This window comes from Passer domesticus, chromosome 2 (assembly GCF_036417665.1).
Source record: "Passer domesticus isolate bPasDom1 chromosome 2, bPasDom1.hap1, whole genome shotgun sequence".
Taxonomy (NCBI): domain Eukaryota; kingdom Metazoa; phylum Chordata; class Aves; order Passeriformes; family Passeridae; genus Passer; species Passer domesticus.
In genome coordinates, this window is record NC_087475.1 from 35556433 (window position 1) to 35571165 (window position 14733).

Here is a 14733-nt window from a genome sequence, read left to right on the forward strand (position 1 = left end):
ATCTCAAAGAGGTATTTAACTTGAACATGACTGGCACCAGTGCTGGCAGAAATGCATTGAAAAGTAGTGGGGGCTCTGCCACTTTATTTTGAAATTAAATCAAACAAGATGTTGACTCTCTCCTGAGGGAATGCAATGCGATGCATTTCCTCACTGAAACTCTCTGGGCTGTGCTGGCTCTCAAGAGTGCCATGTTGCAGTGAGTGGAGCAATTTCCAGCACACATTTAGAACCCACTCTGGAATACTTCAGGGTGACAATAGTTAGTTAAGTCAATATGATTAGAGAGCTATCACCTCATTTTCACTGCATTACTGCCATAATCCTAGAAGGAAGGCTCATATAAGTGCTCAGGAACAAAATTCCAGGGGAGAAAAAGAATCCATACTACCAACTATCAGCTAATATTACCAGACAACTGAATTTTCTTGTATCTGCTTTCTTACTTTTCTCAGGGGAAATTTACCCTAATGCACGAGACCAACACAAGACTCACACAGGCTTGAATGTTGAATACTACAGCCCTCAGTAGAGCACTATTAAAATTGCCAGGCAGGCTTTTAATGTGAGCTTGCTGTGGAGCTAAACATCTCCTTGTGATGCCAATCAGGGCGCTCCTCTGGGATGAAGCACTCCCAAACACCCAGATATATCCTAAGCAATAAGCAAAGAGTAGAAGTTGGAACTGTAGCTCAGAGATCTAAGGGAGGATGGGAAAAGAGAAAGTAAGAATTACCCTCTCCTCTGGCTTTAGGGAAAAACACATTGAGTGTTAGACAAAAATGTGAAAATCTCAACCTCGATAACTGAAGTGTTCAGATATCCAAAGCTGAGGTTATTCTGACTCAGAAAGCAATTGATCCATTTGCTTTACAGACAGTACAGGCATGGCTCTTCTATACAGATCAGTATGTCTGTCTGTCACCTATTTAAAGGAAGAATTTCTTTTGAGCAGTATCACATCCAAAGAAGAAAGAAATGTTCAGGAAATATCAGTGGCAGGACTGTTAGAGTTGTAAGAATGGGAATCCCTCTCGTGATAAATCCTTCTAAATGTTCAATAACATCCAATTCAGTGTCTAAACATCACCAGTAAAATACAAAAATGTCTCCTGGGCACATCAATAAAACTGGGAGGGATCGAGCACTGCAAACAACAAGAGACTTGAAACTCACTCTCAGATGCAAGAATTTAGTCAAAATTTTGTTTCTCTAGAAGAAATTCTAAGCACAACTTAAAATTTACATGAATTTTTTATATTAGGAAGGTGAAGTAAGTCCAATGAAAAAACACTGCCACCCAAGACTGGTATTCAAAATGGTAATCACAAGAGGGAAAACAGGTCTCATGTACATGGTTTGGCAAAGCTGCAGTCTGCTTCTTTAAGAATGCATTACAGATTATGAGCATTCTTATTACAAATTTATTGCAATATTCAAGGTGCACTCAGGAGAATCTATTTTTTTTTAATATGGGTTTATTTGTTTGCATCTTATTTTATAGTCACTCTTCCAGCCTCCAGTTCATTTCTAAAATGAAAGCAACTGATATTTCCATATCAAAGTTTAAAATTAATTTGCTTTGTGGGACATGCTCCTTGATGTAAAATACTTCATTTTAATTAGGACATTTAATTTTCTCTAATGGAATCAGGTTCCATTTACTTAATCCAAAACTACTTTCTGAAAGAGCTATAAGCAGTACATTTTCTCAGCACAAGCCCTTCAAAGGCCTGTGTGCATGAGGAGATTTCACCTACACAGCTAAACTGATTTCAGTTTAATCTACTTACACCCCTACAAAACATTACCCATAACTGAGTCTGCCCCACTTCTGGATCAGCTTTATTAAACGACTTTTTGTTTCCTAGTGCAGACCAGGACTGGATAATAAAAAATCAAATACCATTACAAGTAGGTGTTAGAATGAAAAACCTAATTAAAAATTGTCCCGCCTCCCTGAGCACAAGTGTCTGGACCTCACATCCTGGAGCACAGCCACCTCCCACTGCCACTTTTGTACAACTTTATTCCTCCCTTTGCCCTCCTCTCTGTAACATGTTGTGTACATGTAGACCATGCCAGATCATGTCTGATTCTCTTTAAGAGAATGAACAAGTCATTTCTGAGGAACACTTTGCATATTCTGGCTCCATGTCAGGGTGATGTCCTGCCCCCATGCACACACAGAAGCACGTGGATAGATCAGGGCAGAGATTACCAGTGCACAGGCAAAGACTGTGAAAGGCATTCCCTTTCCCTACTATGACAGCTTGCTCCCTCCATTTAAAATAAATGTTTGTTTGCTGGAAAGCCTGTCTTTATTGATTTTGTACATCTCATCAGCACAGAGAAATGTAATAAATACCATACACTATTATCAACTCTGAAACACCTTCAGCTCCAGGACAACTGCAGCTTTGCACAATGCAGGGGCACAGCAACAAAATGATTTTAAAAATGGAATACCTTGAAAAATAGCCAGGCTGTCATCCATTTGACCACTTTCACAACCCAAAAGACATGCTTGTAGAGCTCAGTATTCACTACTCCAGGGTCTACTACATTAGCAGTCACATGGCTTCCATTTGCAGTCAGAAGATGCTGTAGTCGATAGGTAAATAACACAAGGGCAAGTTTGCTTTGGGCATAGGCTCCATGGGGTGAATACGAACATCTGTACACAGGAGAGAAAAAGAGAGGGAGATACATGTAAAAATAACCAGAAGGAGAACAGAATTGCACAAACATCAAACATACCACATTTTGCAATATCCAGATATACACTGAGTCGTCAGGAGAAACAGCTTATCACTGGCAGGCGTGTTGTTTACTCCAGTTCTGGTGATTACTCCATCAGACACCAAGGCTTATTTATAGCAATAAAAATATTAAAATAAAATTACACAATACCTGCCAGAATCTCTCTGTCAAATTCTTTAAACTAGAAATGCTGAGGCATCAATCTCTAGGCTATCATCACCTGGAGGCCCTTAAACTTCTCTCTCCTCTTTCACTCTGCTCTTTCCAAATATACACACCCCACTCCCTGTTAAACCTATGACTGATCATACTACTTCTTGTGGCTATTATTGTTTTTACTGCATCAGAACCTACTAGTTGAAGGCTCCTGTGTTGGGAAGAGTACAGATGAGTAAGGTACTCATTGCAGCTGCCCTGGTCACAGATCAGATTGTGCACAGCTAAGAGATGGATAAAAAGATAGGGCAAGGAGAAGAGCTGCAAGTGCAACCACACTTTACAGGCCATATACAGCCTTTAAAGCACAGATGGCTGGCAAAGTCTGTGCCAAAGAGGTATGACAAAGGCACACAAATTCGATGAGTTACAGCAAAACATTACCTGTTGAGACTCCAGTGCACCTCTCATCTGGATGCCAAATGTGCCTTTCTTTCAAGTTAAGCATTCTAGGAACTGCTGAATTAAGTGTCATTGCATGCAGGCAGCAGTATTTTTTTTCTTTTCTTTTTTTTTTTTTTTTTAATTAGCAGGCTATTTTCAGGCAAATTAGCAGGTATGTCACTTAAAATGCTCTTCCTGACTGAGGCCTCAGCATCACTTCCACAAATTCCTGTGCCATAACAATTTACTCCTGTAATTACCGCAGCCTCTCATCTAACCTTTTTTGTGCTAAGCAGAACCAAAGGTAAATGGTGGCATTACAGACAGCTCTTAGGCAAAGCAGCAGGAGCCTAAAGCAGCAGACTCCTGGGAGCAGTGGAACTGCTCCAGCCCCCATCCGCTCTGCCTCTGCTAAATCCTGGGAAGTGATGCTGCATGCTGCAGCTGCTCCCCATGTGGAATCAGGGGTTAGGGTCCATGCAGCAGCAGAGCCTTAACCTGTTTGTGAAAGGTGATAGAGAGGCGCCCACCCAGGAACAGAACTCTCTTTCCTTGTTCCTTCCTTTTCCCTAGATGTTGTCCTATCTCTGTGGTGGCCACAGCTACAGCTCCATCCTCTACACCTTCGTCCAGACTAGGGATGCTCTTACTCTGCAAGAAAGCCTGCCTGTGATTTCCGTGGCTGTTACTTTGTGCAAGTTTTTATTTTGAATGAATAGTAAACATATGAATTCATTTTGTTATCTCATTCTTGTTGAATATCTTGTTTATAATATCCTGCGCACTTTATCACAGATAGCCCTGGATGTTAAGAATCAGGCTGACTCTCTACAGAGGTATAAGGCTACTGTATCAATTTAGCTGTCCATGTTATCTGTAAGGACTCAGAAACTTGGAGACACCACAGTAAATAATACAGCTTAGCTACAGGAAGTAAAAGACAACAGCAGAAAACAGCATTGAATCTCCAGTGCATCTCTTTTTTTTTTTCCTGTCTCTTTTTTTTGTACAAACAAATCACAAGCAGACTACAAAACCATGATATGAATTGAGAACTAAAAAGGACAGCTGATCACAGGTGGCCCTTGCAGCAACCAACAGCCTCAGCTGTACTGTGCTGGATATCTACATTATCATAAGGATATCACCTGCACCTTTGGGCAAAATGGGCTATTTAAAGAGTAAAGAACAATCACTGCATGAATATAAAAGTGACTTGGTATTAGTCAGGAAATTGAAGTTATATTTTCAATTCAGTAACGTCCATGCTCTGATCTGAGACGCTCAAAATGTCACCTTATGCTTCATGCATATTCCAACCCCTTTAACTTGAAGGACCAGATCCTCAGCTGCTACAAGCTTCTCCTGTGCACAGCCGTGCGGGGCAGAGCTCCCACTCCCCATGGGAAGCAGCATTCATCCCAAGCCACCTCCGGCAGCCAGCTGGCAGCTCCCCCTGGCACTCCTCCACCAGTGCCACCATTCCCCCACGGAATGCGAGCTGGGGCACGGGACAAGCCTCTGAGTTGAACCAGAGTGAGCTTGTCTGGCAAGTGGCTCGCAGGGAAGCAGAGCTAAGGACTACTCTGACTTGTTCTGCCTGGGTCTAGTTGGGCTTTCAGTAACCTTCAGATGCCAGGCAGGAGGATGCTGAATGCTCCCCATGACTCCCCATTCCCACATTTTGTGTGAGTGATGTTTTGACTTACCTTGTGGCAATGAAGCATGAACTACAAGGGCTGGATCTTCCAAAGCCTTGTATTTTGCATAGGTATGTATGTCAGAGAAACATGAGTGCTGAGAAGATATAAAAGCTACCCAATCAATGAGGAAGCCTTTTATATCACAGTGCAGAGATGCAAATGATCTGCAAGGCAGCCAGGAATCAGACTTCAATAAAATAATATAGATATGAAGTATATAAAATTGGATACACAGAGCAAAAACTTTTGGCAGAGGCCCTGCAATGATTAGCTTCTCTCTTCCCAATTTCTGTGTGTGTGTTTTTTGCTTTCCAGGAATCTGACATCAATGGACTACATAAGACAGAGGAATGACGTGACACAGAACTGATGAGCATTTCTGTTGAACTGTTTTTTGTCAGACCCCATTTTATTAGAATCACGTTGTTTAAATACTACACTGAAAAAATAAAACAACACTAGTTGTTTGACTTCATTAGATCCAGTGTTGATTTTATGTATCAGAAAAATAGGCACCTGAACTGACACCACAATTTTTTCTCCTAAGCACACACATGTAGAATCACAGAAGGGTTTGGGCTGGAAGTTTAAAGATCACCTAATTTCTCTAACCTACCATAAGAAGAGACATCTTTCCACTTTACAAGATTTCTCAAAGTCCCATCCAACCTGGCTTTGAATGGATGGGGCATCCACACTACCTCTGGACAACCCATTTCTGTGCCTCACTACACCTGCCATAAAAATTTCTTTCTTTTGTTCAATCTAAATCTACCCTCTTTTAGTTTAAAACCATAAAATGAATTCCTCTTACACATGGAATTATCTGGCTTCAAAGCTTATGCATCTAAATCTAGCCTCTCTTGGCACTTTATGCTCTGTATGCACATTTTTTACCCTGAATAAAAGTATAATTGCATACTAAGTAAAATAATATTGACATTATTTATTGGCATTTCCACATTTTCTGAAGGTTCTAAAATCTTTCCAAAATAAAAGTGCATACAAGAGGAAAACCATCCAAGCAGAACACAGCTTACCAGCAAACTGTGCTAGCAGAGCAGAGCACATGAGGTGCCTGTGGCAGTTGGACTTTTGCTGCTTTGAGGACACAGGGCATCGATGATTTACAGCCAGGCAGGCACTCTTAAGCAGAGAAACTGCCTCCTAACTAGGCAACCAGCCAGCTCCCAGTGGGTGCTGGTCAGTCAGCTAGAGAGATAAGGAGGCACCGGTGTTCAATGCCCAGGGATACATCCCAATAAACACTGCCCACCCAGCTTGGGCGATGCCAGGCAGCATGTGCTGAGGTATAGCAAGCCTGTACAGAGTCAGCAGCTGGGGAAAGTATAGAAGGACTTAGTGGGAAGAGGTTCAGTGGGAAAACACAGCATGGCATCAGTAACTTGGAGAAGGTCATGCTCTCTCCCTTGTTTAAGTGGGGCTTGCTGTGGACCATCTTCTTACCAGAGAAAACAGTGACATGCCTCAGAGGATGCCCCTCCATAGCATTTTGCTGGGCAATGCACAACTCACTAAATGAAAAGTACAGGAGGAATTAAGGCAGGTAGAGTTTAATTCACTGCTTTGAAATCTCTCCAAGAGAGCACCAATACACAAAACCTTCTTCTTCCTTTAAAAATAATGTTTCATGAATTCTATACTGATGAATAAAGGGTCAGGATAAAGCAGGTTCTGCATTTTGTGTCCAAATATTTTTTAGCAGAAGTTCTTACTTCTGGCTTAAGATTTTTTTGCAATATAAGCTACAGGTTTGCCTTACTACCGCAAAAATTCAGGAGGAGAAAAGAAAGGCATTATTCCAAATTTTTGCAAGAAGAAAATAAGTAGGTATTCCATTCTGGAGTGAGTGCCTTGAGGTTTGCTGATTTTTTTTTCTTCTTCTTCTTTTTTTTTTTTCTTTTTTTCTTTTATTCCACCAGAAGCTGATTAGCTGATTTTTCCACTTATCTCCATGGTGCTGTCTCCAGCAGCAATCTCCCTATGGAATGCATTTTCAAAAGGTAATGAGAAGCCAAATTTCAAACTGAAGCCTGCAGTGGCTAATTAGGTGTTTAAATATGGACTCAGCTGCTATCCCAGTTTGAAAACTGAAATCATGTTTAGCACATCTCCTGGCAGTTTTACTTGTTTCTCCTCAGGTTGGCTTTAGTAGGTTTGTTTTCCACAATGGTCTCCCACTTAAGTCAAATGATCCTATGTTTAGTAAAGAGCATTGAGTGAGGTCAGGGTACCCACTGAGTCCCAGGGGAAGCTGTGCTGCCCAGCATAGATCACTTCCTTCACCCTCCTGTGCATGGGGCTCTCTTGCTGCTCTCAGCTTTGCCACCCTCACCAGGGGCTCCTTTCATGCTGTGCACACACCTAACAGACATCATGGACTCACAGACAGCAGCCTGTACCCCACCACAGCTTGCTTCAGCAAAAGGCTCATGGACCTGTGATCATCCTGACTGGCACACAGATCAGTTTAACCCAGCCAGTGCTTGCACCGAATCTTTCCTGACGTGAACCTTTCACAATTGTCTTGCACATCATCCTCCTTTCACCCATCACCGCTCCCCAATTCCCAGGGTGTTAATTTACCTGGAGGGCAGAGTGCACCAAGATCAAACTGCAGAGAACCCAGCTGCTATGTGCTCCATTAAAAGACAAGTGATGCAAAACGTGGCTGACATGCTGGGCTTTTTAATGAAAGGCCACACAAAATTTCAATGTATGCCTTAGGATGAATCAGGGAATTAAGCAAAACACAGGCTTGCTGTATTAAAATGACTAAAGCTTCCTAATGACTTATGTATTAATCTTGCAATACATCATCATCATTGCTTAGTCAAGACTATAAAAGTCTATTATTAAACACTCATGAAGCTTTCACAGTCTTATATTTTCTTTCTTCAGGGAATGCAGCACAAGATTTTTCAAGTTTTGATAGATTTTGCAGTTTATTTTGAAGCAGCTAGAGAAATATATAGGAAAATAAACATGTCTTTACTGGTTATCATAAACAGTTTCTTTTTCTTCTCTTATGAAAAATCTTGAGTTCTAAATATTGTTTATTAGATGAAAGCAGGCTTTCTGGCAGTACTACATATATTTATCCTGTGAAAACATTTTCTGAGTCTCATTAATTGTGATTTTCTCTCAATAAAAACCAACCAACCAAATAAAGAAACAAAAAAAAACCCACAAAAAACCAAAACCAAAACAACAACAACAAAAAAACCCACCCAGAAATACAGACAAGGCAAAAAGACCAAGCTGGAGAAAGAAGAATAAATATATTACCACTGACAACCAGTATTTTACCAATTGAAAGAAAGAAGCATATACATTAGTAAAACAAAGCTCAAATCTAGGGTATTAACTTATCTACTTTTGAGATGTTGCTGCAGTTATGTTTTGCACAGCAGCTGTCCTGTTACCAACTACTGCTAAAGGCTGTTGCACTGTCACTTATCTCATGCACGACTGGGCATTTTGTGTGATCCTGAGCAACTTCTCATGTACTTCTTCATGTATATTTCTTCAATATATGTCATGCATAACCTTAAAAATAAATTGTGAGAGTATACATATAACAGTTAAGGTGGCTGAAGCATAAACCTTGAGTGAATAAGGAATGCAGCATTAGGGACTCCTGAAGAGCCCTCATGACCCTGTGATGAACTTGTTCAAAAGGAAGGCCACCAGAACAATACATGAAATTAGTGGTTCTACAGGAGGTAAAAAGGAGATCCTTCATGTCCTAATTTGTGGCATGGGGGTTACTTAAGCAGTCATAGGCCAGTGGCAGAGCAATCCATCTTGCCTTTCATTCCTCTTCCTGCAGCGAGCTCTTCAGTTCCACATGTTGTTCACACACAGCTCTGGACAAATCCAGGCTTTGGCTGGCATCTTTCAGCTGCAGAAAAATAACACTTTTCTTCCTAGAATTAGAGTATAAGGGTAAAAGCCCAGATCTGGGAAATGCTCTCTCTATCTAACAGGTAAAATGTTGGTAATGGTCTCAGTAACTGGTATCTCAGCAGATCAGTGACTCCTACCTTGTGCTTAACCCTCAATGCAGTAGAAGTCACAAGCTGGAAGCTGGTTTGGTTTTTTTGTTTCTTTTTTAAAGCCGTGCTTCCCAGCTTTCAGCACTTCACTGTATAAATATATAGCATTCAGTGATTAGCCCCTTCTAATAGCCTTTAGGAAATGCAGGGGGAACAAAAATTTACTTATTGTCTCTTGAGGACTACATTTAGTAAAGAAATGTAGAATGTCTATCTTAAAATCTATTATGAAAGGCAAAATAAGCCAGGGCTTGTCATCCAGGGTGTTACTGTCATCCAGATGGAATCAGAGAATCATTTTTCATTTGGCTGATCCCTACTCCTAATGGCAGGAGGTGAGATGCCGAGAGCTATTCTGATCTACTGAGAGTGGCTGTGTGCAGCTCAGTTGCTGTGTGCTCAGCACAGCTCTCAAATGCATGTAACATGAACTCAATGGCTGGTCTTCTCAAAGTCTCACCAGAATCAGTACCTTTAAAGAAGTCAAATTTTTCTGTTTGTGTACAGTTGGTGTTAATTTCAAATGTTTTGGTTTATTTTAAATACCAATGTCAAATTCAAGTTATAATTACTGTACCTCCATTCTTCCAGGAAATATATGTCTTTATTTAGAATTATATAAATTGCCACTTTTCTACAGTCAGGGCATTTGATGCAGTGTAAAGTAGGTGCTAACAGTTGAACTGGTGTTTGACCATAATAGCATCCCTTCATTGAATTAAAAATCTACATTAAACAAATGAATGAGTAAATATATAAAAAGAAGCAATGGTTTGCATTGCTTTGCCCAAGAAAAAGATCACGGCTTCAAGACATGTTCTGTGTCTTTATGACCCTTTGGAGGGATGGGGAAACAACAAGGACACATATCTTTTTATATTATCTCTTGGGTAATCTGGATCTCAAGTTATTGAAGATTGTCACGCATCTTGTAAGATTATCTATAGGATTATAAATGGGTGGAGGTCGTCTCCACCTACTTGTGGAGAGCTTCCTACCTCTCCTGCAATAGAGCTTTTAAGTTGAAAGAAGTAATGGGGGGTTTATGGTTTCTTTGCTTCCACCAGAAATGCACATAGGACCACAAAATCCCCAGCAATAACTTGAACAATCCAAGATATTCTTAAAAAGCATCTTGAAATTGGTGTAGGCCTTTGCAGATGAGCTGCAGTTCTGAGCTTTTCATTCTGGGACTCAAAAGGAACTGTAGGGTCTGCATAAGCATAATGGGGTGCTACCATTTCAGATCCAGCACAGTACACCTACTGTGTTGGCAGATTTACAGTAGACTATGTTGGTGAATATGCAAAGATAATTTAAGGTTTAACTGAGGTGGGCTCAGCCCACTGCACAGCCTTGGATTTAAGGAGGGACTGAATAAGTTCTGCAAGAGCAAATATTACCCACGCTGAAGGATTGGTCTGTCTTACAGAGGAAATGTGCCTGCAAAATAATTTTTCCTTGAGATATCTATAACTACTGTGCAGAAAGTGCTATGCCATCAATCTTTGTTTACAGAAATAACAAAAAATTAGCAAGTCTGGCACAACATACTTTTGAAAATCAGTTTCTGCTAGTTGAAACATTTAACAACTTCTGTTTTTTAGAACTTTTCTTATGGACTGAGAATAAGAAAATCACAGCTTCAATCTGAGTGATAAAAGTAACTAACTCATAGTATATGAGTTAAGACAAGGAACAAACTCATTAAAAAGACAGCTATTTGTCAAAAGCCATCACCAGAAGCCTTCTCCTCAGTTGGAAGACCTTCCTAGATTAAAGAAGAAATACAGCTGAATGCCAGCAGGTACCAGAGGAATTAAAACATGGAAGCATTCTGCATCCATGAAATGACTCACAGTCCAGACACAGCATGAAAGGTTTTTGTTCTTGTGAGACTGTACATCAACAGCATCACTCATCCACTGTCAGAAATCAGGTGGGATTTAAATAAGATTTATATATGAAAGGGGTCTGTGAAGAGAGAGGGTCTTATCTGAGGAACATAAAAATACCAACTTGAGTGAAGCACAAAAACCTACCAGAAAGGAGCAATATACAAAGCAGTCCACAGGCAGTATTGCAAATGGTTATTTTTAAGCACTATAAAGAACAATGTCAGCAATCACTTTCTGCACCATTTGGCCTTAGAGCTGAGTTTTGGGGTTCACTTCACAAATTTCCCAACACTGTGTCACCCTGGAATACTGTAAACAGGGATCTGTAATAGAAAACCAAGCATTTCATAATAGGAGGCATGGCATGGCCTGGGACCAGAATGCTTAAGACCTCTTACACCTGCAGACATGCCAGAACCTAGTGAAATCTGGCAGGTTTAGCTTTCCAGGAAATGACAAGAAGTTTCATGTCCTGAAAAACCAACACAGTCACAGAGCTCCTCTGCCCCAGCCCACTGAAAAAAAAAAAAAAAAAAAAAAAAAAAAAAAAAAAAAAAAAAAAAAAGCAAAGAAACTGCTGCTTTGACCAGATTGGTTGATTGATTTTTTGGTGGCAATGCAGGCACTGAACATGCCCACCACTCCTTTAACATTACTGTTAAAAACTCCTGAGCTTCCCCTAAAGCTACTGTGAGCCACAGTGCTCCTTAGTCTCTGTCCCTCTTGGGAAGCTGAGATTTTGGTGTGTACAGCCCCTCTCCACCTCCCATGGCAAGAAAGGCTGGGCTACCACAGCACCCAACATGTAATGAGAGCAGAAGAAACGGAGCAACAAAGCTACAACTGTATCAGACATTCTGGCAGTATTAAAACTCCTGGGGGCTAAAATATTTTATGTTTACAGAGATTCATTTTACTCTAGAAAGCATAGTTTTCACAACATATTTTTATCAAGAGCTTGATTGAATCAAAAGACAAATTTTTCTTCACTGGTGTGAGTTTCAACTGCTTGGTCTGCTTTTGAACAGATCAAGTTCTCCTTCACTGAACTAAGTTTAGGATGAGGACTAGAGAAAAGATTGAGAGTTAACAAATCAAAGAGGCAGAAATCTGCCTTCAGCATCCTGCACAATACCTCATAATCCTTAATCCTTGCTTGTGGCAAGACATGAAATGTATGGCTATGAAGAACCAGGAACAACAGCAGGGCTGAACCTGGAGGGGGTTTCTGGAAGGTGAGCTGATAATTTTGAACATTTCTCTGAACACATCATTCCAGGGATTTACAGGTATGTGTGCCAGCCTGCCCCAGCTATGCTGGGCAGCCCAAAGGGCAACTCCACTGACAAGATACAGGGAGGATGAGGTTAGTTAAGATAACTGAGAAAAATTCTTAAAACACTGGAATAATCACCCAGGACCAGCACTCCAAACTTTTACGGTTCATTCAGCTTTAATGAGTCTTTTTGCTGACAGAAAGATGTTAAACTAACCTTCCCCTCTCAAGGACAACAAGCTCTCTCTCTGCTCCCAGTTCTCCAAGTCCCTTTTGCCCTCCATATCACATGAATGCAATACATTAACTTACAAATTACCACAGAGACATCTTGCCTATCTGGAAAAAGCACATCTGTGACTGCCACTGTCCTGAATGCCACGCAGATCTGGCTTCTCCTACCCAGCCCATGGTGCAGGGAAAGGCTGGGCAGCAGGAGCACCCATATCTCACATACTTCCCAGCATGCTGAGATTTTGAACTAGTTGTGAATCACCATGTCCTACTAAACCAACAACCAGTATTAACAATCCCTTGTGAAGAACATTAATTCTTTTAGACAAAAAGGAATTTAACATTGTGACAACAAAGTAGCTACATAACCCCAAATACATGTAAGTCTGACATTTACCTTTGTGGTATCAGTGTTACAGTCTGTTATTGTTCTCCAGAAGTCAATCAACCTTAAAAGCATTTTGATTAGGCAGAATGAAAATACATTGATGAATGTAAAATGAAAGCTTTCTGAAGTTGGCATCCTGACTTAAATATTTCTTTGTCATTGGTTGCAGGAACAGGCAAGAATGGATAAAACACTTGATGCATTTGAGCTAGAACTCTGTCTTTTGAATTGATGAATTGGTCTGCTGATACAGTAGCCTATTTATTTTTTAAATTAACTTATAGAATTTGAGATCTGTGCCTTCCCCAGTACACTCATTTTCCAGGCCAGTCAATTTTTGCAATTAATGCTAATCGCTGCAAACACAAGGGATCATTTTGCAAAGCAGCAAATCCTTTTGCATTTATACAGAAAGCATTTGGCAAAGAAGGACTCATGTGTGTGGAGTAAGCATTTAAATAGTTATCATCTAACTCTATACAGGAAAACTTGATAGCCTGCTGCAGGAAGGACATGTCTAAATGAATAAAGCACTGTACTGCAGTCAGCATTTGGTCTTGTAAAGGCAACATGATTTATCTTGCAAATAGAACCAGAATATGCAACAGAAGACATCATGCAGAAGCTGCTTAAATGGCAGAACTAAAACAGAACTATATATTTCATGAGTTAAATAAAACCTATGATAATATTTATCTATCTAATGATCTTTTATTATTACTATTTCTATATTTTTTCCAGCACTTTATTGAATAACAGTCCAGTGACACAGCTCTTTATAAGTTATTATGAAAGACTTCTGTACTGGCTAAATTGGATTTACAAAAAAGGGGTAATCATGAAAATCTCTCCTACTTCCTTTTACAAATTTTCCTTTATTGTATAAAAAACAGAAATATACCCAACAGCACTATGCTACTACTATGCTACACCAGCTAAATATTTGCTTCTGCTTGAATTTAACATGTTATAATATCAGTTCTTCCAATCAGAGAGAATTAGAGAACTTTAAGTGGCAAATCAATAATGAAAAGGCACTGAAGGAACTAATTGGGTGTTTAAAAAATAGAAGCCTTTCATTGTAAAAAAATGTTGACTCATCAAACCATTCTTAGTAAAAAACCAATCCATTTTACTCAAATGTCCAGCTTAAAAAAAAAAAAAAAAAAAAAAAAAAGAGAGAGAGAAAAAAGTAATTTGAAACTGATGGAGATACTTCAAAAGGATGGTTTAGAAATTAAATGTTGGAAGTTTCAGTTTCACTGTCATACTTCAAAATCTGAATACCAGTGTACTCATAGGGATAATTACAAATAAATTTTTAAAATTATTTTAGAAAACTGAAATCAAATGGTTTGGTTTCAAAAATGGAGAAATATTTTCCAAAAGTAATTCAGCATCTTAACTTTTAGTTGCTCTTCATGGAAAATATTTTCCAAAATTTAGTAATGCTGACGGAAAAGAATCCTCAGCTTTCTGCCCAAACTTAATACAAAATTTTTAACCAACAAACTTCACATACATGGAAGAAGATAAGATGAAGGACATCCCTCATCCAAGAAATGGAGACCTCCAGACAGTTTGATAGACAGATTTTCCCATCAGTACCTAACACTTCCTGTTACAGTTCTTTGTGAACTGCTTAACAGAGTAGATGAACTGGAGTTGCCTGGTCTCTCCAGAATCTTCCTAGGTCTAGGGCAGAGCTGTTTATCCTATTTTACACCAGCTAAGACACACATGTGGCAGCTGGGAATTTTGCAATTTTTTTCATATAACTTCTATTGTCTCT

General features: G+C 39.8%; 1 protein-coding gene across 1 annotated transcript in view; it reads right to left on the bottom strand.

The window, feature by feature from the left end:
• The window catches only part of DHRSX (dehydrogenase/reductase X-linked), a 162837-nt gene that overhangs the window by 27371 nt on the left and 120733 nt on the right, over nucleotides 1-14733 (bottom strand). Inside the window, exon 6 of the mRNA XM_064408248.1 lies at nucleotides 2470-2677. Within this exon, the coding sequence (XP_064264318.1) occupies nucleotides 2470-2677 (208 nt within the window). The remainder of the gene's footprint in view (nucleotides 1-2469; nucleotides 2678-14733) is intronic.